Source organism: Sinohyriopsis cumingii, chromosome 7, assembly GCF_028554795.1.
Source record: "Sinohyriopsis cumingii isolate HCF-2022 chromosome 7, ASM2855479v2, whole genome shotgun sequence".
Taxonomy (NCBI): domain Eukaryota; kingdom Metazoa; phylum Mollusca; class Bivalvia; order Unionida; family Unionidae; genus Sinohyriopsis; species Sinohyriopsis cumingii.
In genome coordinates, this window is record NC_142967.1 from 111,440,572 (window position 1) to 111,465,916 (window position 25,345).

The 25,345-nt window shown below is 33.7% G+C and overlaps 1 protein-coding gene across 4 annotated transcripts in view; it reads left to right on the forward strand.

Annotated features, from left to right (window-relative positions):
- The window catches only part of LOC149795933 (uncharacterized), a 94,239-nt gene that overhangs the window by 61,456 nt on the left and 7,438 nt on the right, over positions 1 to 25,345 (forward strand). For all 4 annotated transcript variants that reach the window (XM_089965859.1, XM_089965856.1, XM_089965860.1 and 1 more), the window contains 2 exons: positions 12,728 to 12,826; positions 23,688 to 23,728. In XM_089965859.1, the coding sequence (XP_089821985.1) occupies positions 12,728 to 12,826; positions 23,688 to 23,728 (140 nt within the window). The remainder of the gene's footprint in view (positions 1 to 12,727; positions 12,827 to 23,687; positions 23,729 to 25,345) is intronic.

Below are 25,345 nucleotides of genomic sequence, written 5' to 3' on the forward strand. Positions count from 1 at the left end.
TCGACAATCGAATGATATTTTTTCAGAGTAAAGTTTATTGTATTTGCAGAAACAAGCAATAATACTTGGATATCAGTGACAAATGTGACCCTGTCCTTCATAATGAAAAAATTGCCATATTAAGTAACAATTCCAAACCAGGGATGTTGACTGGTATTGACAAAACGTATTATGAAAGAGTGTATCCTGTAACTGTGGTTATTTATGGAATTTATCCAATAAATGATAAACCCAGCATTAATAATCTAAAACCAATGAAATTTTCAAAAATAAATTGTAGCCGAACAAGTAACAGAACATTTTACAAACACGATATGTGGAAATGGTTTAACGGATAGTAGACATAAAATAATAAACAAGTGGGGAGAAATAGATGAAGATACCAGAGCGTCTGTCAGAGACGTCACTGAGCTAGGAAAGAAACTAAAATTTCTGGTAACATTAAGAACAATAACTGGAGAGATTTTATACAAATCAAAATATAAATCGAAAGGAGCTTTGATTGAAATTATTGATCATAATGCGCATGCATGGACTAATACAGTAAAAATATATCCACGAATCGAACTGTTAAATTTTACCAAGGAGATATATTTGATTTTATGAACGAAATCAGTAAGAACAATCCTGTATCAGTATGGTTATTTCAAAGTTCCAATAACGGAAATTACGATCAGTTTGTACAGCTTAATGGTGATAATTATCATACAGAATCTCTCTATGAATAAATGAAAAGTCTTGCGTTGAAATATACCCATGACAATGATGAACAGTTACTCACTGAGTAACTGTTTTACCATTCCGTCAGTTACTGCACATTTTGCTTGAGAGAAAAATTTATGGAAACCAACACGATTGGATTTTCTTCAAGTAATATAACACAGTTGTGTTGAATACTTACACGGTGGATTATGGAATACTAGATATGACTATAGAGATGTTATTTCAGTTGATATGGTTGCATATTATCAGGGACGTTTTCTTGGTATGTGAGAGTCTTCTATGTAATTTGAGCGATTTGGACTTCACACACACGAGATGACTATGGATAAATGACCATTACCAGATTTTGTCTGGATTCGCTTATATCGAGTCACTTAAGTTTGCAGAAGATCTTCATCTGATTTGTTATGTCTGGTTTGGCAAACACTTTTCAGAAAAATTGTGGGCATGAACAGTATTATTACGGTATATGCTTGCTTTAAAAATTTTGTCAACAGTAGGTGAAGCAAGTATATAATATTGTCTGCAGAAAGAAGTTTGGTTACCACAACAAAAAGAAATATTCTGATGATGAAAATCCTGATATGACTGATTTTGAAAATAAAATCACAAAAGATCTTGGCAGAAAAATAATCGGTAAATTCACCCAAGGAGGATCATATGATCATAAACGACATTGTACAAGATTGATTATGGATGATGCTGAACTAGATTTTATAATTGCTGATACAACGAAAAGAAATAAGTTTATATTTATCAGACAGAACAAAATTAGGTACAATAGTGAGTTATATTGACTGTGAGTCACCGCAGTTTACTCATTTAAGATCTTCAATGTTCGCATATTATTGATGATAAATAAAGGTTCTGAGTTTGCTGTAAGAGTTGCTACGGATTCATTTTATATCAACAAGAATACAGGATCGCTAGAACAACTACTTATTCTTCATGGGGTGAATGGAGAAAAAAACAAGAAAATATTGTTATGTATATTTTATTTAGTTATATCTGATTTAATATATATTTATTTCAGTTTAATTGTTTGTCAGTTTTTTAATTTTTTTATTTTTCATTACATGATATTGTAATGTGACTTTATTCAATAGAGGTGATACTTTTTCAGAAAATAGTTTGACCTTGACTGTTAGTTTACGAACACCAGGTGTTGATCTAAATACTGACCTCATTTCAAAATTTTGTAGCAATCATCATAAACAAGTTCTATTTTATTTTAAAATGATTGGTTGTCAAGGTTATGATGGGATTTCAGGTTTAAGATGTTAACAATATTTTTAGTAAAATGATTGGTTTTCATCACGGTCACACTGGGTGTACATGACCTATAACAGGTACTTGCTGTCTATAAACTTCTAGAAGATGATCATGTGACCCCTTGTTCACATTTAGAATACAGTTTAACCGATATTTTGAAGAATTAAGTTTAGTAGTAACTGGGCTGTTAAACTGTTGCATGTTGTGCTGTTTGGAGTCATTTCAAATTCCTTGGTTTGGAGTCATTTCAAATTACTTGGATTCAAAAGGATCAATTCTGTTATTTTTCTGGAAAATATGTGTGCTCATGTAATATTGTGGAACAAGTACAGTTTTGTTTAATGAGTGATAATTCTTGTTTCTACAAGGAACTGTAGACTTAAACAATACAGATTGCAGCATACGTCATCATCTTCCATCTTGGATTCTTCGTCGGGATTCAAACTTGAAATCAGTAGAACATTTTGTTATTAGGACTTCAAAATTTTATTCGTGGATTATTCTTGGATTATTTTTGGATTTGATTCTATAAAACCATAAGTTCATATTTTTTTCCAGACTTTTTCCAGGGAAATAAATTATTGTATTTTTTCAAAGCTTGTTGTTTTCACTGTTTCTTGTGTTACTGTGTGTATAAGAATATACTCAATTATTCTGAATCCGCTGACGTTGAAATTAAGCGTATTTATTGCCTAAAAAAATCAGATATCAAAATTGTCATCTGCACCATCTGTATTTGATCCTGTAGCTAGATGTAAAAGTTCACCTCAATGGGCCTTGAGGTTCTGGTAAAACAACTCGTGTAATTAACAATATTATTGAACAGTTGTTCAGAAATAGTATTAACACCCACACACAGAATCACAAGAGAAATGAGAGAAAGAAATATCAAATCATGCACATATCATAAATTCTTTCAATGGAAGGTAGTTAAATGGACTCCTGAATGAATGGGAGACAAATATATTCCATGGATTATTGTTTGGGATGAAATATGTACTGTTTCATTAGAAACGTTAGAAATATTTATAGATTCTAGATTGGTTATTGACAAAAAGTACTGCTGTGATAATGTGCGGCAATCATGGTCAACTTCTGCCTTTTGTTGGATTGTCTCCACACCAATGGTTAAAGAATTTTTTAGATTATTATGAGGAAATAACTGATGATCATAGAGCACTTGAATCTTGATCCAGAATTAAGAGCATTTAAGAAATCAATCAGACTACAACTGAATAAAATTCAATGTGCAGTAATACGTGAAATAATTTCAGAAACTCTGTTAACAATTTTTGGAATTTTTGGAGAACAAAATCTTGTATTAAATGATATTGTCTAAGTTCCTGTCAATGCTGTTGAAGTTGTTGAGAGCGCTTTAACTATGGAGAAAACTCAGTGGATGCTAGGATACGCAATGACAGTTTATTGATCACAAGGTTAACCATTTTTGATACAGATATTTGGATCGTCAGTGATTGTATCGAATGGTCAAACTTGGTTTATCTCGCAGTATCTCATTCAGAAGAATATCTCAGCTGCAGAGGGTTACTATAGACTTTACAGAAACTGCTGGTAATAGGGATGTTATTGACCATGATATAGTAAAATAAAAATTAGTTATAAACAGTGTGACAAAAAAAATAAGTGCGACTTTGATCTCGATGCTGAATTTATCATGACATTGAAACAACAACAAAATAATCATTGCGCGAGCTGTAACCAAGTAATGTTGTGTCATTATTCAAATAACAATCCAAGACAGTTCTCCGCAGACAGAATTATTAGTAATGTTGGTCATACACACGAAAATGTAATACTGACCTGTTTTGAATGTAATCAACATCTAGGTGCTAGTTAACAAAAGTGAATGCGGTGGTAATTGTGTGTCTTCAGGAATTACTTTTAATTGTTCATGTACAAATCCACTTTGAGGAGCAGTTGAATCTAATCTGTAGATTGCAGGTCGACCCGTTGATCTTACAATGCTAGAACGTTTGTGTCCTAACACTCCAAATAAGATCAGTCAGCTCTTTTTTTACCGCCTTCAGGTTCACCAGGTTCATATAAATACCTTACAGTAGTATTACCTGATAGTGGTTGTTTTGAAAAGTCATGTCGTTATATTGGTATATGTTTTTTTGTAATCGCATTGGTATGTTGAATCAGTAATTTCATTATTTAATGCAGCTATCACACTTGGCAATCTTGCAACCCATTCACGAGATCTCGTATCTTTCTGAATTATTTCCTTTTCATATTGATATCCAAATAACCGCTCAGCAAGTTTTTGATTAATTCGTTCAACAATTGCCTGATCACGATGAATTGCAGTATGTCGTCGTCTAATTTTGACATTATGCTTTTTAATCAGAGATGATGCTGCACCAAGAAATTATTTGACAGGATCAACCTGTAATAGTTGTGGCCATTGCAAGGGTCCTCGTTGATAAATTTGTTCAAAAACAGAAGAAACTTCAGTTGCTGTTTTAGTTGATAATGGTTCTGCTTCCTTTTATCTACTTGCAAAATAAATGATAGTTAACGTGTATTTGTATGTACGTGATTGACGTATACCAGTTGTACTAGTATCGTTTGGTAAAAATAAAATATCTGCCTGATGAACTTCATTAGAAGTGCTGACATCAAGATGTGCATGTTGAATTTTTTTATGTGGTGGTAGGTAAATTTGCCATATTGCCTGTCATGATATCCACTTTGCAGCAACAGGATGTGTAACATTTGCTGCATCAGTGAGTTTACTAATCGCTGCTCTAACTTTCCAAAATTCTCTTGAGCTATAAAAAATTGATTCCATTATTTTATAGTAATCGGTTGATTAATTACCGGCTCTGAATAATAATTGACCTTTCATCGCAGATTTTAAGAAAGCAAGTTTTTCTTTCAGATTTATTTATTTAGGAATTTAACAAGTGAATCAGCTTCACTTCTGCAATATGTCATTGTTGTAAATCTGTACTTTTATAAGTACATCATGACAGTGACGTGCTTGATCAATAGCATTTATTGGATACTCTCCACGTCTTGGTTGATCTCATTTGTCAAGTCAGATATCAAGTCTGGTTCCAGGACCACAATGATTATATCCAGGAAGATGTTTTTCTCCTGGGTATTTAGCCCATGGAGTTTCTGGTAATTTTCCTAATGAAGTAGCGATATTACCACCTGTCTTCATACAAGACAAAGTAAATGTATATTTACTTGTACCGCAATTTACACACTTGCCTGTAAGTGCATGCTTTTTATTTTTTGTTATTATTGTTATTAATCCACTTGTGGGAGTGGATGCTGTACATCGAACACAGTATAAATCCATATTATTTATTATATTTGTATGACATGGATATCATTGATTTCTCAGCGACACGAAAGCAAGAGACAGTGAAACATATTTCAGCATTACTGAATTCCATCAGAATGATAATTATAGGTCCATCTGGGTCTGGTAGAACACAATTATTACTTAATTTAATAATGAGATGGTGAAAGTGGGATAAGTTGTATTTGGTAGCTCCGTCAGTTGACGACCAGAGGTGTTATGATGTACTGAAAATGCAAGATTGTTAGTTGAAGATGATAATGACGATATTGATTTTATCAGTGATATTGATGAAGCCCCATCTGTAGATCACTTTGATGAATTTACTAATAATTTAGTAGTGTATGATGTTATAATGCTGGACAAACAATCAAATCCAGCAAGAATATTTTCTCGAGGGAGGCATAAAAACACAGATGTGATTTATATTACTCTGCAATATACACAAATACCTAAAGTGATCAGAGATAGCTGCAATATTTTAGTTGTGTTTAATGGGAGTCGATACACATACTCTTTGAAATATTCATCAGACTTGGTCGAACGCTTTTTCTAGGTCTAGAAAAACCACTATGAGGTTGCGATCGGTTTTCCTATGTGCGTTAAAAGCGAGTTTGATGTCTGTTTCCAATCTGAGAAGTTGGTCAGTGGTGGACTGTTTGTTCTGAAAGCCACATTGATTTATGGAGAGTAGGCTATTGATTTCTAGGTGGTGTTTTAACCTATTTGCGATTATTGTCTCCATTATTTTGCAAATTTTGTTTGTAAGGGAGATGGGTTGGTACGAATTTATGTTGTTGGGATCTTTACCTAGCTTGGGGATTGGTATTACTATGGCCTGTTTCCATTTGGTGGGTAGTTGGCCTTTATCTCATATCCTATTAAAGAGTTTGATTATGGCTATTGTTATATTGATTGGTAGTTTTTTTGTAGATAATGTAACCTAACTGATCCTTACCAAGGGATGTTTCGTTTTTGGATCATAGGGCTATCTCACATTCATGTACTGTGATGTCACTATTTAGGTGAGATTCTTTTGTTCCTAGGTCTTGAAACATTTGAGGTTGGGTTTCCTCCATTAGTTTTTTGTGTTCTTGAAAGTTTCTGGTGTGATTATTGTTGCTACTCATGTTCGAAAAATGCTTCGTTGGAAGGTCTGTCTTATCTTTATTTGTTATGGCATTTTTAATTTTTGGGGCTGAGGTAGTTGCTTTCCCTTTTATGGCTTTTATCTTGTCCCATATTTGTTTTGAGATTGATTTAAGACTCAGTTTAGAGCAAAAGGTTTGCCATAGATTAATTTTAGCAGTTTTTATAGTTTGTTTTAGTGCTTTTTCTTTATCTTTATATTGCTGGAAGTAGATAGAATTTTTGGTGCATTTATATTTATTTAAGGCCTTTTTTTGTCTTTATGTGATATAGTGCACTGTTTAGTCCACCATGGTACAGGGTTTTTATTTTGGATATTAGTTGTCTTTGGGATGCATCGGTTAGCTGCCTCTATAATTGTGTCTGTTATGTTATCATAATACATGTCAATATTTGGGCTTTCTAAGTTATCTGGATTTACTCTACCTAGTAATAATTGGAATTGGTCCCAGTCTGCCTGTTGGTACCTCCATTTAGGTGGGGTTTCGTTTGGAATGTGTTGAGTTTTTGTTTGAATATTGATTGTGATGGGAAAATGGTCACTTCCTAACGTATCTTCTTGATCCACCCACCAATTTGTGATTTGAGTGAATTTTGGGGTAGTGATGGTTAGGTCTATGGCTGAGAGAGTGCCATCCTCAGGGTTTAATCTAGTGTTCGACCCGTCATTTAAGATAACCAGATTGTTCTCAGATATCCATTTTTCAATCATTTTCCCTCTTTGATCTTTCTTTTTACCTCCCCATAATTCACTTGTGTGCGTTGAAGTCGCCACAGATAATTAGATTGTTGTTGTTGTTATTAGTGATTGCTTTTAGTGAAATTAGGTTGATAGGGGAGAAGGTACCCCCTGGCTCGTATGCATTTATTATTTGAATGTTTGTGGTTCCTATATTTATCATTACTGACATTATTTTGATGCTATTATTGATGTTTAGGTAAGGGGGTACTTTGAAATAACTGGAAGCTTGTTCAACTGGATTGGCGATTTCCTTACAGGCCGGAAAATTACCACAAGAATAGGCAACACCCATTCGGAGGAATTTTCACTTGAAAATGGAACACCGCAAGGCAGTGTAGCCCCCTAATATTTAACCTAATGGTAAATGACCTCGACTCATTGCAGCCTCCGCAAGAATAAACTTGTCAGAATTTGTAGATGATAGTAGTATATGGAGAAATGGAAATCCTGCCAATAACACAGTAGCTAAAAAAATCCAGCAGAGCCTAGACAACATAGGGAGATGGGCGGACAAATGGGGTTTCAAAATATCTCATGAAACAACTGTGGCAATCTTATTCACCCCAAACGAAATAACAACCTAGTCTATCCAAACTTCTATATACAAAATCAATTAATCAAATACGTAACAGTAATAAAATTCCTAGGAATGTTCTTTGACAACCACCTCACATGGAAACAGCACATTGAACAACTCACCCAGAATTGTAACAAAGATCTCAATTTACTCAGGAACATCACAGGGACTGACTAGGGATCCAACCAGGAAACCCTCCTCACGATATATAAAAACCTAATTAGATCAAAACTGGATTACGGTTGCCAAGCATGTAACTCGGCTAAGCAACCTGTACTAAAAAAAATTGACACTATCCAGAGAAAGCCTTACTATTATGTACAGGAACACTCCCCTCAACATCATTAGAAGAACTACAAACACTAACAGGAGAACTACCCTTAAAATTACATAGGCAAGAACTGCTCCTTCGATACTCCATTCGATTAGATACCCACACAGACAACCATCCCATCAAAATAGCTATAAATAAGTGTAAAGTTGTCTTCAAACCCAAAATCATACCCACCACACCAAGTGGCAAAGTAATCCTTGAACTGAGAGAAAAGATACCTCTACTAAAAAAACTGCTAACAAACAATACAGACCAGAACAAATCACCATGGTTACAAAAACCACCAAGGATTAACATTGAAGCTACCAAATTAGGCAATAAAGAAGGACAAGAAAACTTACTAAAACCTGTACTGGTAAACGAAATCAACCAAAAATACACAGACTATGTTAACATATATACTGATGGATCAAAAACAAACAACCCACCAAGAACAGCAGCAGCATTAGTCATCCCTGAATTCAATATACAAACAGGATCCAGATTACCAGACTATTGCTCCATTTACACCACTGAATTCTGGGCTTTCCTTGAATCACTACAATGGATCAAAGACAACCAAATACCTAAAACAGTCATTATAAGCGATTCCCTAAGCATTATCAAATTGATCCAAAATCGCAATACACACTCTAGGGAACAATTCCTCGACAGACCATGCCAATTAATCGACGATATCACCACAGCACATCAATTAGTCAAGCTCATGTGGATACCGTCGCACATTGGAATGTCTGGCAACGAAACAGCAGACAAAGTTTCACAAACCAAACTAGGAGATCAAAACTCTATCAAGCTCAACTATAACTCTACAGAAGCACTAAGCTTCACACAAACATATATAGACCAAACATGGCAAGATTTTTGGAACTCCTCCACAAAAGGTAAAAAGCACCATGAAACCCCAAAAAACGTAGGTAGGAACATACAGCTACCTAAGGGTACCTATTTAGAACAGAAAACCATAAACATGATAATAACTGGAAAAACTAAACTAGCAAGCAGTTTTGGAAGGTTTATAGGACCCAAACCAGCAACCATTAACTGCTTTAACTGCCACACCACCAAATATCTGCACCACATATTCAATATATGCCCAAAATATCAACCCACTCGGAAAATATTTATCAAAAACCAAAAAGAGATTGGATCACCACACACATACCCAGAGTTACTTATGGACTGTAATAAAAATAAACAATCAGCATATAAAAATATAAATCAATTCATAGACTCAGCAGGACTTAGGAACAAAATATAATTACTATCCCCACAAAACCAAAAGACCCAGTAACTAGCTAAATAGAATTAAAAGCTGGCTTTCTTTGGATTGTCACATTAATTATGTCTTTTGAATCAAGTAAAAGAGGTGGAATAATAGAAGCCACCACATAAAAACCCATAACATATTCAAGTTTATAAAAGTATTAATAAATAATTCACTTATGAAGCACCTATAAAAACCTAAGGAAACAGCAAAATCGGATGTCCTAGATGTCCTTAATGAACCGAGTAATGAGCTAAGACTCCGGTCCTAGATGTCCTTAACAAACCGTGTAATCGGCTAGGACTCTGGTCTCTTGCTAAATAAAGTATAAATAACATTCAATCTATAAAAACATTAATAAATAAATAACTTAAAGAGGCAATATCTAAAAACTTATAAATAACATAACGTAGGAAGCACACCCTAAATATCTTGACTAGCAATACCATAATACCTTGAAAATCTCTCTTCATACATGATTTCTACTCAGAACCTCTATAAACAGCATAGAACATCCCCCTCCTTTTTAGAACATTTTGAAGAAGAAAAAAGTATCAAAAAACAAATCACAAGAAACATCAGGCAAATGCAATAAGAAACCAGTGATGTAAAGCAAGCATAATTGTTCCCAAGCTCTCCTTCCCACTAATGACCTTTATGGACCCACAGATTGAGGGCAAACTGTCAGGGTTCCTTGAATCCATAAAAGCCTGGGGGAGGCGGCACCATTCCCTTCCCCAGGAACAACTAGCAGGCTGCGGTGCAGTCAGAAAAAAGTGGCACAAACACAATTGTGCACACGCCACTATAACTAAACTCAACAACAACAAATCAGACTTGGTGTAGTGAGGACATGGACATGATTAAGTTCAAAAACTTCTTTTCAAAAGCGCAATCTACCCCACAAGGATTTATAACAATAAATTTACATGATCCTTGATCACGATATCGTTCAAATCTTGATAAAATATTTGGTCTGAGAGATTTATTTAATTATTCATACATTTATAGCAGCAGAGAGGGTGCGACCTCAAGGAAACATCCAACTGGTAAACAAAACTCACATACAGATTTAGAAAAAACACAAACAACAAAGATAAAGTAACAAAAAAACTAACCTAATTTGACAAACTCTCAATAAGGTAGAGACTTCAAAGGCTGGCAACATTCAGTACAGTGGATCTTTCCCGAAAGTGGTGAACACATTCTATTTTTATCCATTTCTGATCAGTGTTAACACATCAGCCTACTCACCTAACTGAAAAATTCAGCTATGCTATTGCAAAGGGTACTGCTATTTAAATGTTGTAGAGGTGGGTAAACTATTCCTTAATTAAATAAATTCCAACATAATTATGTGTGCAGTTTGAAATAATAATAATAATAACAATTTCTCAATTAGTACATGACTATAAATTTTCCTTGAGGCTCTCTACAGCCCAGATGTATCTGCCAAAACAAGCTAAATTTCAAAATACTGTCAGTATAAACATCAAGAAGTTTCTCATTAGCATTTTCAAAAAGTTTATTGTCTAATTTTCAGGTTTAATTCATTTCTATCCATCTATGGCAGCTTTGTACATGTACCAATAGATCTGAAATGCTGCATCTTGGTGTTGTTTCATATATTATCATTTTTTTCTGTTTTGATCATTTTTGCATATTCTCTGAAAAGGAGTTTAGTTTTCCTTTTGTGTCAGTTTTATTGCTATTGGTAGACAGTATTGCATCATCAGGTAACATTGCATTTATGGCCGCAGATTGTCTGACATCATGTCTACATGATGAACATAACAGAAAAGTCAGCTTTCAAACACATCAGGAGATTTGCCAGATTTAGTCAGGAATTTTTACTCCAAGTCAGGGTGATTTTCATTGACCTGATTTTTAGCATGCAAATTGACAAAAATGACAACTATTGAACAAATGTCCTTTTCTCCGTAATAATATATGCACATCTTGTCATCACATAAGTCTTTCAAAGTAAACTGTTGATTTCATACCATCTTTTTAATGAAACTAAATCATTTTTAACCTTTCTTATTAAATTATTTCCAGGTGTATATTTATGGCAGTTCTTATGGTTGGTCTCAACTCTTAGGAGATTATGGGTTGTTGCTGGATCCAGAGTCTTCTGGAGTCAGCTTGATTTTACCTGAGAATTATAGAAAATATCCTTTCAATGTCTGCATTGGAATGGGTGTGACAACATTAGAACATTGCTATCAAGTTCACCAAAAAGATTAAATTATGTTCTGTCTGGGCAGATATCATGTTGTTGATTGCCTGCAAGAGCTGCTTTAGATTGACGCCTCCCAAGTTATTTAGTAATGACTAATCCAACCATAATCCATTAACATCTTTTATACTTTTCAAATTTTTATTGATCACACATGGTATAAGCCATCTCACGAAACTTTAAGCACCAATGCCTAACTGATCCTGCTGAAAATATGAAAATAATAATAATTGTTTTATGATACTGGAGCTCTGTAATAATCCAACCAGTATATAATATTGTATCTGTTTCAAATTACTACTGCTCAGACATAGCATAATCCAATGATTACTTCTGGGTTATTGCTTCGGTGGCCTAGTGGTTAGAGCGTCCGCCTCGGATGCGGGAGGTCGTGGGTTCGATCCCCGGCCGAGTCATACCAAAGACTTACAAAAATGGTACTAACAGCTGCATGATGCCCCAGTGCTAGACATCACTATAAACTGCCACATTGCAGACATCGTAGCGATATGACTGAAAAATTTAAAGCTATGTTAAAAATCAAAATCACATCACATCACTTCTGGGTTATTGTTTGTTGAATTAACAATTATAGTGTCATTTCACAATCACATGATTACAGTAAATCTTTACCATAAATATAATATACTATATTGGAAGCAAGGTGTGTTAAAAAAAAAAAATATATATATAGTAGATTTCAGTGGGTGAATAGAGGAACGGGAACCCTCATCTTGGGAGGAAGACCCTCTTGGTAGGGAAGTTCACATGCATGCACAAACCCTTTCATACTTAATATTGGACTTCAAAAAAAACTTTAGCAAGCAACATGATATTGATGAGACAAATTCCTTTCACTTAATTTACATTTTGATGATGACTAATGCAGTTGTATTTGAAATAATATCAATAACGGTAAGAATTAACTGCCATCTGAACAACTCCAAGACAATGGTTAGATTCCAAGATTTAAGATCTACTAATCTTATCGGTAGCTGGGCCATTCTTTTCCTTTCATACCTGACTTAAAAGCTTTTGCAAAACAGAAGCACAGCTTTCCTAGTTAATGTACTGTCTTTTTCTGCAGATAACACACGAATAATTGTTCCCGTAGTAGCAGGAATTGGGGCTTGTGCTGTGTTTGCACTGATCATCCTTATAATGTGCATCAAGAAAAGGAGCCATGGTAAGTGTTGACAAGTCATTTACTTTTGTTATATGCTATCTATAAATATGAGCAGGTAGTGACAATTCCAGTATTGACCCAATATACAACTATGGAGGGTGCATGGAAATCTGTCTCAAAATTTAAACTTTTTTTGTGCTGTTTTTACCTCACCTGGCTGAACAGCTGGGTAAGTATATGGTATGACTTTTCATCTCTTGTGCATCATCTGTCATGTGTTGTCCATCCATCAATTCCCTAGAAATTCTGTTTAGGTTTCAGTCACACTTGGAATATGGGTTTATATGATCTGAATCTTGTACATACATGTATGAGGGAGATTTATGCATATTATTGAGGTAATCTCACTCTTGATTGGTTGACCTTGTTACCACTCTGGTGGCCATATTTCTGATTTGATTTTTATCAAACATTTTTAGAAAAATTCTTATATCATCAAGATTTCAGATTTATTTCAAAATGAGAGAGATTACTGCATATTAATGAGGTGATTTTGCATCTAATTCCCTGAGCATGTTAAACTATCTGGAGGCCATATTTTTTATGCAGTTTTGATCAGACTTGGAATATATGCTGATATCATAAGAAATTTGATGATTTCCATGAAGAGCAAGATCCATGCATATTAATGAGGTAATCTGTTCGACTGAGCTTATTAAAACTGTAAGGCCATATTTCTGATCCAATTTTGATAACTCTTGGAATATCCCTTGCAGAAAACAAACATCTTGCTTATAGCTGACTTATATTCATTACTATTTTCTTTTACTTATAGGTCACTTATAATTTACAATTCTCTTTTACTTAAAGGTTGATTAGGATTGTATATGCAAAATAGGTATTTTACATATAAATGAAGTATACTAATGGTGTAAGTTTTAAGTGAAATGTGAAACATTCACTTGCTACACTTAAAAGGTTGCCTGTGACATATATATATATATATGTTAAAGAATTAGGCATTTCACTTATAAGTGAAGTATACTGTATTGTAGTTGAAATGTAAGTCAGACTCTTGTTACAGTAGTATGTATGATAATATCAAATTCCCACTAAATTCAGAAAAGCTGTTCTGTACCTCTCCTATATACCACCTCAACAGGAAAAATGGTGTACTTCTATAAAAAAGTCATCAGTTTTATAGAATGTATACATATCAATGATTATGTATAAGTTCTGATCTTATAAAACCTTGTGTATTTTCCATTTAAAGGGCAATGTGTGAAATGATTTGCAACACGTTGGCTTGCTTCTTTGAGACACTACATTTGATGATAACCTTGAAAATAATTGATTCCCCTAGTAATAGATAAAATATTTTTTTCATGCATGCATCTCGGACAGAATCCATCATCGTCAGGTTACACCCCTACAAGTGAGTTCAAAAGCAGGTTTTTCATTTTCAGACTGATGTTTATTCACTCCTTTTATCATTATTTTAAAATAATTTTTCTCAGCTTTTACTCAAATTTGGTCGACTATATGATCATGGCTTTTGGTTTGGCTGCATTTATCTTCATACCATTGTGTTCACACCAGTTATTTACTTTTGCCAAATCTGGATTTAATTTGGTGCTAATCTCATGGCCTGTTGATCCACTGTTATATAATTTCATGTCATCTATGAACATATTAGTGGTGGATAGCTCAGTGCGATACGGTAAATCATTGATGCACAACAGAAACAGCAATAGTCCAAGAAATGATCTTTGTGAAACACCTGACTTTATCACTTTCTTATCTGAAAGTTTGTTTAAAATAGAAAATTTTGGTTGTCTGCCTTCAAGATTGGTTTGAAACCAAGTTAAACTTTCATGGTTTAGTTGATATGTGCTGAGCTTCTCCAGCAGGATTGTGTGATTTATAAGGACAAAGCCTTTGTATGATCATGAAATGCTGTGCCTACAGGGTTACCCTGAAATATTGCTGTTAAACCATTATCATCATCACCATTTTAGTTAGTGTAGTCTGGCATGAATGCCCTTTATGAAAGCCTGATTGTATTGAATGTAGTAAATTAAATGATTCCAGGTAGGTTCTAAATTCATTACAAGCGTGTCTTTCTATTATCATTGAAAGTGATGATAAAACTGATAAAGGTCTATGGTTATTGATATCTAAAAGATCTCCCTTTTGTGTTGGAGTTTCTTTTACCAGTTTTAGCCTGTTTGGAAAAATACCTAGATTGAAGATATGCATACACCACTCCTTTGATAACTCATGCCCTGATAACTCGCAAATCCACTTATAACGCGGGGTCAGGCATGGATCCCATTTTTAAACCAGAAAATACCTAATTGATCCCTATTTGTTGAACATGAAGAAAATTGCGATCAAAATTGGTAATGGAAACTTTTATATATTGCTCGTTTTCATGTTGAAAACAGTAGATAGAACCTGAAAGTTTAAAGAACATGATGATATATCATTTAAAAAAAAAAATTTTGCATTTTGTTTCCAAACATTCCTAGTACATCGCAATTAACGATATGTAAGGAAATTTTGATCAATGAAAATGTCACTTATGCCCAGTGGAGGCAGTACTTTAATAAATGAACACAAATTAAATAATTTTTTTATCAATTGAAATTTGTGTTCTAGTTCAATCTTTTAGGTTTTGGTAAGTGTAATCATCATAAATGCATTGTGTCCCCTTGTAATTAAACGTAAATGCATCAATCTACCATAAGAGCTATGTCTGCTTGCCTTTCTTTGAGAACCTAATTAAGCGCCACCAGTGTTTTGATAACTGACTTGCAAAAGTATTTGTTTTATTGTTGCACTGAATTAAAAGCTGGCTTTCTTTGGATTGTCACATTAATTATGTCTTTTGAATCAAGTAAAAGAGGTGGAATAAAAGAAGAGTTAAAAGGCATGAAAATCCTACAAACTTAAAATCTAGTGGCCCCGGTCGTATGTCCGGTGAACTCAATTCATTTGATCAGTCGAACACAGTTTTAAACATTATTGTGTATGTAACATAAACTACTTTAAATTAAACGACTCTTTTATAACTGTCATCAAAGATAGCAAGGCAACCATGTGAAATGAATACTTCATATAATAAAAAGCATGGTTTCACAGATATGAACCATTGTCGGCAAGAGTGTTTCAGAGAATTCTTGAACTGGCACATAGAGTAGCAGAGAGAGTAGACAGACCACTTGCTGGAAGGTCCATTTTCGAAAAATAAAGCTTTCTACAAAAAATGAAAATAAAAGGTCAATAACATCAAACCGAAGCCTTTAACTAAAATCGAGAGTTTCTCTAATTGGGTTAGTATTTTTGTTCCTTCATCTTTATCGTTTGTGTTTTGAAAAAAAATTGTTTACCCACCATGACACTTATTTGTGATCGCACCCTCTCTGCTGATATAAATGTGTGAGTAATTTAATCATTAATATATCAGTAATGGAATCTTACACTAGTAGATTAGCTCGAGAAAGATTGTAGGCAATCAGAAGATACCTTCCTGTTTGTGATGCTCTTAAACAAAAACTAAAAGAATGCCAGGAATTGAATATGCAGAAGGTACAGAACGATTATTTAAACCTGTTAGAAAGGTTACTGAAAGAGTTGCAGAAGCTACTGAGGGTCTTTTTCCAATGTTAAAACAAACTGCTGAGCAAACTGACAAGATAGCTAGAAGAACTAAACAGACAAAAAAGATTTTAAGAGATCTTCCAGGAGAAAAATGTTGCTGCTCAGCATGCCCCACAGCTTGAAGTTGAAATGCTTGAAGGGGCTGTTTGCAAAGAACCAAAAGCAAAACCAAAAAAAAAAAAAAAATTTTTTTTATTGTTTGATAAATTTATCCAAGAAGCTATTAATATAATAAAAGGATATCAAAATGGATCTCAAATAGCTACATTTCCGCAGTGAGTTAAAGTTATAGAGAAAGATATTTAAAACCTGAATATGCTAATAAGCTGGTGTCAAAAGAAACCTGGTACAGATGGACATCTTAAATAAAAAAAGGATGCAAGCAAGCCAGAAATAGTGATCTTGATTATGTTGCATATTTAGATGAGATAGATAAGTATTGTTCAGGGTTACAGCAATATATTAAATTGAAAAGACAAGCTAAACCTACACCTGAACCTAAACCGCCTAAAACAAAAACTGAAGTTGCTCTTGAAGATAAATTTACAGTTAAGGGTTTTAATGCTATCGTGGATGCAAGAGCAGAACAAGTTTATGATATTGCTGCAAAATATGATAAAATGGGAAAATATGTTAGAAATAAACATGCTAAATCTTGGACAAAAGATAATTGGGTTAAGGATGTTTAACTCCTCTTAACTAAACAAAGTTCTGTCAAAGCTGATGACCTTGATTTTCAAAACATTTAAAGATGACGTAAGAAAAAGAGGACAACCTCAACAATCTCAATAACAAATAACTGAAGATGAAGTTAGAAGTAAATTTACACATGAGGCTTTAAACAATTTTAAATATAATTTCTCTCACGAAAAATTAATAGATCTTGCGATAAATTATGATGAAAGAGAAATATTTAAAAACTGATTTTGTTAGATCTTTGTCAGAAAATGTTTGGATTAACAGTCTAGTTTTCATTAAAACTGGTTTCAGACATGATAAAGATGAAGATATTCAAGCATATTTTAATGTGGCTAAAGATGATATAAGAGAATGAAAACAACAATTACAAGAAGAAGAAGAAGAAATAATTGCTGAATTGATCAGAGAGACACAAAGCTCCGGTCCAAAACAGGAAGCGGTTAAGGGACTTGTCCTGACAGTGTTCTTGCTGATGTTAAATGATTAGAAATTCTGATTGGAAGAAAACGTGCAGGAAATAATTCTCCAGAAATTATTAATGAAATACCTGATATATGCCGAAGATTATTTACAGGTGATATTATGGATCATAATGTTTATCATTCTCACATTAATGAAATTGTCGTGATTATTACATTGATTGAAATTTACTCAATTAATTAATCAACTTATAATTTAAGCAATGCTTTTACACAATGCTCAACGTGGACCTGTAATAGTTAGGGTAGTAGATTTGCAGTTACCAACATACTGTACAAAGTGATTTACAGAGATGGACTTGGTGATGTTGTTCAAGGTTTATTTAAGAGAATGGCTCCAAAAGCAATACCGATTGCAAAACAATTAGAAATGAAAGCTATTGACGCTATTCACGATAAAATGTTGCCGGTAAAGCATTTTCAGCAATCAAAGAAAGATTAGTTTGATTAGTAAGAAGAAAACCACAGCTAATAAAATTACACAGCAGTGAAGTTATTCCTGCTAATATCAGTTAAATAATAAAGCTGCAAATAAAAAATTAGCAGAGTTGACTGTCATTGAAGACATTCCTACAAAATTGACTAATGAAATTATGCTGGTAAATACAAGTTTTATTTCAGAAAGTGTTCTTCGTGTTCGACAATAATAATTATAATAAAAATGTTTGAGCATAACTCCGAGCCAGCATTTGATATGGACACACCAGTTCTTAAAGATGAATCTATACGCGATTATCAATATTATTCTTATGATGCACATGTAACAAATCAAAGTGGTCAAATAGAAGTTCAAGATACAAGCAGATATTTTTTGTCTGCTGAAGCATTTATTGAAGTAAAAGGAGAAATTGTAAAAACAGATAATACTGCTTATGAAGCTAATGTCATAGTTGGTTTTGTTAACAATGGGGTTGTTTGACAGCACTACGTATATGATTGATGGAAGAAATATTGAAACAATTAAAAAAGAAGTTGATGTTGCTGCAACGATATTAAAGCTTTCAAGATATTCAGATGATTATTTAACATCAGCTGGTCCGTCAGTGATGATTGTTAAAGATAACACTAATCATTCTGATCCCAAACCACATTTAAAAGTACAAGTGGCACAAGCTACTGCGACTGATCCACAACCAGCTGGAGCGATAGACAGACCCAGCAATGATTTTGTGATGTTACATAGCATCAACAGCAGTTATAACCTAGGATTTGCTGCATGTATTTCAATGCTAAGAGGTGATCATAAAATATTTTCATGTGCAATTCCACTGTCTCATATCTTTGGATTTTGTAAAAATGTCAGAAAAGATATCTTTGGAGCTAAACGTACAGTTGTACTTGTAAGAAGAGCTACTGATGATGATGCAATCTGGTATGTTGTATTAACTGATCCTGTTGCAACTGCAGCACTTCATGGTAAAGTAATATTAACAAAACTTTCACTGTGGGTGGCAGTAATGACTCCATCATTTGCTGAAGAAGAAAGATTAATTAGTGTTATGAATTAGGTGGAAAATCATTGCTATCATGGTTGACAATGACCACAGATAGCATTCAGAGCAATGGTGTTGGGCTATTTACATGGCATATTGCATCACAGCAAGGAGTTTATACACCAAGACATATATTTATCACTTTACAAAATGCTGAACGACTAAACTCACAAACACATAGCCATATGATATTTGACAACCTAGTAGTTAATGAAGTTTCTTTATGGATAAATGGACATCAAGAACTGTTTGAAGATATATTGTTAAATTTTGACCAAATTCATGTAGCGCGTGCATATCATTGTTTAATGACGTTTATGGGACATGATTAAAATATAGATACCGGTTTACGAATATCATTTACATTTTAGAAATCTGTACCCGATCTATTACTTTTTGCTGGAGCATATAGAGTTATTTAAACAATCTGTTCTTGATATTCAATTTCAAGCTCGCATGAACCCAGTTGGTGGTGCTATTTCCGAGCAATTGCAGTTATACTCAGCGATAAAGCAATGTTACTTGAAGGCATTGGTGGGCAAATGTGTGTTATTGACACACCAATAGAAAAAATGTAACATTTTCAGTTGAAAATATCATATTACTTATAAAAATGTCATATTGTCATGTTACTGTTAGTCTGACTCCTGGTCAGATTAAAAAGCTTCACTCAAATACAGCAGAGAACTGTGGAATAAAAATATCACTAAAAAAGATCAGATCACAGTTGGTCAAAAAAAACTATAATTGTCAGAATGTCAACTCAGGCGTTTCAATGACACCAAACAATCAGAAACAGGCATTAAACTCAATCTTTCTGCTGCTGCACTTAAAGACTCAAGTAAAACAGGTGGTATATTTCCACTTTCTGCAGCTATACCAGCATTAATAGCCGCTGCAGCTCCAGCTGTTGCAAAAGCAGCTGCATTTGTTGCTGTTGGAACTGCTGCTGGGAAGGCATTAAATAAAGCAATAGGACAAGGATTTAAAAAAGGGGAAGGGGTCTAAGATTACCAGGAACTCCTTATCGATATGGAAAAGGTCTGAGACTTTCAGGAACACATCGGTAATCTTTTCAATGTCAGAGTTTGATTTACTTGATGCTGCTAGAAAATTAAATATAAAAAATTTCAGAGGTGTTATTTTGCATGACCAATTACCAAAACAAGTAAACAATATTGAAACTGATACCATTAATCTTAATAAAAGTTTTGGTCCTGGTACTCATTGGGTTGCATACACGATTGATCCACGTGGAATTATTTATTTTGATTGTAACTCAGTTCTGTCTGTTTCGTCACAGTATCTGCTCCAGAAACTTCAAAAAGTTCAAAACCCAGCTGCTCGGAACATACTTAGAGTACCACAATCAGAGCACACCTCCCCACTGTTCTGTACCCTATACTGGCTATCCATTCGATCAAGAATCGAGCACAAAATTTGTTCTCTGTGCTACGTTTCACTGTCGGACTCTTGTCCAACATACCTATCTGGCCTCACCGATGTGTACACACCATCAAGATACTTATGCTCCTCTTCTGACAATCGTATACTCATTATTTCCACTATGAAAACAAAGTCATATGGACAGCGTTCTTTTGCATACCAGGGCCCAGCAACTTGGAATGAATTGCCCACTGAATTTAGACACAAAGACACAGTGATCCCATTGAAGAGTGTTCTCAGAACTCACTTATTTCGACTGCAAGAACAAACTTAAAGACCTAATAATGTTTTCTACCTTAAATATTCTCAGCATGTTTTTTTTATGTATTCTAATTTCATGGTGTTTGTTTTTGTAATCATATCAATATATATATTTTTTATCTTATAGGTGTTGTCTAATGTTGTAAAGTGCTTAGAGCTTCTAAAGATTAGGTGCTATACAAAGTCATTATTATTATTGCTATTATTATTATTATGTACCTACTGTCAGAAAGGAAAGAACAAACTTATGACAATTAGTGTTCAGAATTACAGATGAACAAATGTAAAGGTATGAAAATTAGGATAATCAGTTCACCACATTTTGTTTTACAGCTATGCACTGTTTGTCTAAATATTTGCACAGATAAATGATATTTACAGTAAATATGTACGAATATGGCTTCCATACTATTATTGGCACTATAAATATCACTCCGTTAATGGCAGAATGTCATATAAAATATGGCTACACCCATTAAAACTAACATAGAAAGGCTTATGACACCTATAAATGATCTGTACATGTACCGGGTAAGTCAAATATATGTTTTATGCATCAGTCAATATTGTTTTTACATGTACTGCACTTGTACTCGCACATATTAACATATCATTTGCTTCACTAATTGTGTAATGTATAAATGACTTATAAGCCCCATCAAGCATATATCACATATAGGTAAGAATAAGTTATCTCTCTTAAGGATAAGCTTATGTCATGAAAATCTCAGATGGATTCAATAATGGGTAACGTGCGTGCCATTTGATAATGTATCTAATTGGCAGATTTTATTACTGCTTTGAAAACCATATATTTTTTCTGAGTTTGATCAGACTTTAAATACTTTCTTGGATGGAGCTGTGAAAATACCAGTCAGTGTTGATACTCAGGATCATTTACCCTGGTACCTGATAAACAGAAAATTGTATTAAATATGTACAGATCGGAACTGCTGTTATCATTGGAATGAACGGCATTCAAAAATGTCAATGAGTTGCAACCGGACGGTCAGATGGATGGATGGATAAGGAAGGAAGGAAGATAGGAAACTTGACAAAAGAAACCTGTGTAAAATATACTTGTGTTATTGAGTGGAATATGTAACAGATAATTTGACAACTTAAAAATTGTTATAATTAAATCCACTAAAATCCGTTTGTATGATAAATCCATCAATTCAGTTATAGGTCACATGGCAGAATAAATATTGTTTAGAATGATCTGATTCACAATATTCCGTAACTTGTAAATTCTATGCAGCATATAGTTGAACACTTAAGTAAACATTTTTTAAAATTCACAGTGTTCTATAAATGTCACTGTCTGATGTCATCTTGTACAAAGTCCAATTATTCAATCTCACTGTATTGTCTGATAAAGTTTTATCATTTTCTAATAAATCATCATGCTTTAGTTATCATAAATATCATGCCTGACTTTGTGTTATAAGTTGGTTTTCATGTGATTTGGGAATCATTTATTGAGGGGAGAATGTGTGAAGTGTGGAAGATGGTTTAAATAGTGTGTGTTCTTACACTGCTATATATGCCTACTTAGAGAAATGGTCAGCCATTAAGTTATGTAAGTTTGTGAGTGATATATGCCCACCTGATCCTCATATCAAACCCTGGTATGCTCTGATATACATTTTCGGAGATGGTTTACATATCTTGTGTTCTTATACTGCTGCATTTGCATGCCGTTTGAAATGGTCAACTGTTAGATAAGCTATTTAATGATATAAGGGCATTTGTTCTATGCCAAAATTGAGCTAGTTACAGGGAAGTTTACTAGTTTATCTTTCATGATCAGCCTTCATCTGGAGGCTTGATTAAACTTTTTGTTTTGGTTCTGTACCCTCAAGGTATTTTCAACACAAGGCAGTGGATTTTGACTTGTTCGTCTTGTAGGTACCACAGGAGATGAAAAAGTTCACAGTCCCTTGTAGTCAGAAATGTTATTAAATAGCAGTCACACTATTTCTGAGGTGACTGTCATTAAAATGCTAATGCCAATGAACATTACAAAATTCTTTTTGAATTTATTAATCTTCTCTATAAAGTTGGTATTTTAAGAGTTTTTTTTAAAAATTGCATTTGTACAAAATTTTTTTTACTGTAACAAGCATATACAGGACATTTTACTTAATTGCACATCCTAGACATGTATATTCAATTTCCATTCACTAATTTTTATCTTAAGATTTATCAGTAACTATGATTGCTTATTTGCACATGTGCGGTATAATCTGCCCGTCCCCTTTTTGGGTAATTAATGATATACATATAGCACACACAAATGCAAAAGATAAAGTACTGAAAAGTACAGTTTCAACTACTTTTACAGGCTTTTAGACAAATATGGATGAAGTAAAAAAAAATGTCTAAAATCCTTGAAAAATCTGGAAGTAGCTGTTTTCATAATATATACAATCGATGTTATTTGAGAAATTTCAGCAGAAGGTTATAATCCTATTCAATCAGATTTCTTGGCCAATTGTTCTTATATTTCTTTTTTAGGCAGTTGCCAGAAAGGTGAGGGATTTCAGGCCCACTTGGGCTTCCAGTTTGTTTCAAGATATAATTGTGAACATTATTATGTAACCAGATATTAAGTTACTGGTATTTTTTTGGGGTGGGGCTATTTAGACTAACAGAATGACTGTTTCCAACAGTTTGACTTCATAACAAGTAAAGCTTTTGCAAAATAGAACCAAGTTGAGTATGGGTCCATACATTTAAAACTTGAAGGTTACATTTGATTTTCACTGTTTTTGTACCAAATTTTGTAGAGATATGCCCCCCTCCAAAACTTTCTACATTGATTGTGTAGTGTTAGCAGTTTTCTCTGTTAATTATTCACTTTTTCTGCAATTCCAGGTAGATGCTTAACTAAGAGTGAGAAGGATGATGTACAAAAGGTAAACTTGATGTGTTCAAGCAGTCTGGGAAAAGTATATTATATGTATACATTGGTCTCATCACTGAAACTGACATTGTGTCTCTCAACAGATCAGTTTCATTGCTCATGGCACCATGAATTCAAGAATGTCAAATTTGTTTGAGATTGTGGACCTGCTCTAAACTGCATATCCTCTAAATTTATAACATCATAATTTCCTCTTTACAGTACTCTAAGAAACAGATGTGGGAATTGTATTTTGAAATTCCACAGATCAGCTGAAGTCTGTCCACACTTCTTACACAGCTGAGGTAACAAAGCGCATAATTGTCTCTCTGACCAGTGATATTTGGCCTTCCACTTTGAGCTGAATTTTCACTATGGCTCTGTTCACCAAATCCTTTCATAATTTTCTGAATTATAGACCTGAATATATGTATGTTACTTTATATATATTTCTGCTAGTGGAATTATTCAGATGTAAAGATAATATAGTTCTACTCATGTGATAGCACTTTGTTGTGTGGTGCCATGCTTCTACACTTGATGCTTGCAGTCTGCATGTAGCACAGAGAGAGATATATAGCACTCCTGTGTCATTAATATTCATTATTTTAAAATAGTAAATGTAAACAAATTACCATTGAAAATTTCACAGTCCTGTATGCTGTCATTTTGTACACATATTACAACTGTTCAATTATGCAGAAATAATAATAATAATAAAGACTTTGTTTAGAGAAGGTTACTCAGTTAGTTACAGAACTAGTCTACCTTGAGGCCTTTTATCTGTTTTGTACAATATATACGGTATATACAACATGATGTAAAAAATCTGGCTTGACGCTAAATAATTGATTTTAAAAATCAAATATCAAGCCTGGGACATATGCAAAGGCAGCTGTGAACACATAAACATATATAAAATATCATCCTGCATTGAAACCTTCATCTGTGAAAATGATGCAAACTTACAGAAAAGCAGGAGGTATTTATTATACTAGAACTGTTGATTTGTCTAAAGATTTTATCCATTTGAGATATCAATTATGAAAAGAAGAAATACTAGGAGCCTGCCTTTTGTCACTGGCAGTGTTGTTCCATACCAGTGGACCAGTATATTGTAAACGTTTTTTTAAAAAATTCCTTCTTTGGCCTTGGTATAATGCAACTTTTACTTCATATAAACCTTAAATTTGGAGTACCATCAGCATTTCTTTGGTGAAAGATATTGCTTAGATAGACAGGAATGTCTTTTCTGGATAATTTATACATCATTTGGCCTTTCTAAGAAATATTCTTTCACGTATTGTTAAAAATCTTAATATTATTCATTGCATCCTGGAAATTGTCTATACATTGGTCTAGAATTAAATGGCAAGCCCTCTTTTGGAGTCTTAAAAGTGTTGTTATGTTTGAATTAGAGGTATTACCAGAAATTACATTACAATAGTCCAGATATGACTGAATATAACTTTTATAAAAGATGACCCTATGCTAAAGAGAAATGTACTGTTTGATTTTCTTCATTAGTCAAAGATAAGAATTAACCTTTTTTTTAATGTGAATATACCAAGCAAGATTGTTCTCTACGAATACACCAAGAATTTTATGATGAGAGGGTCATATTAAGGCT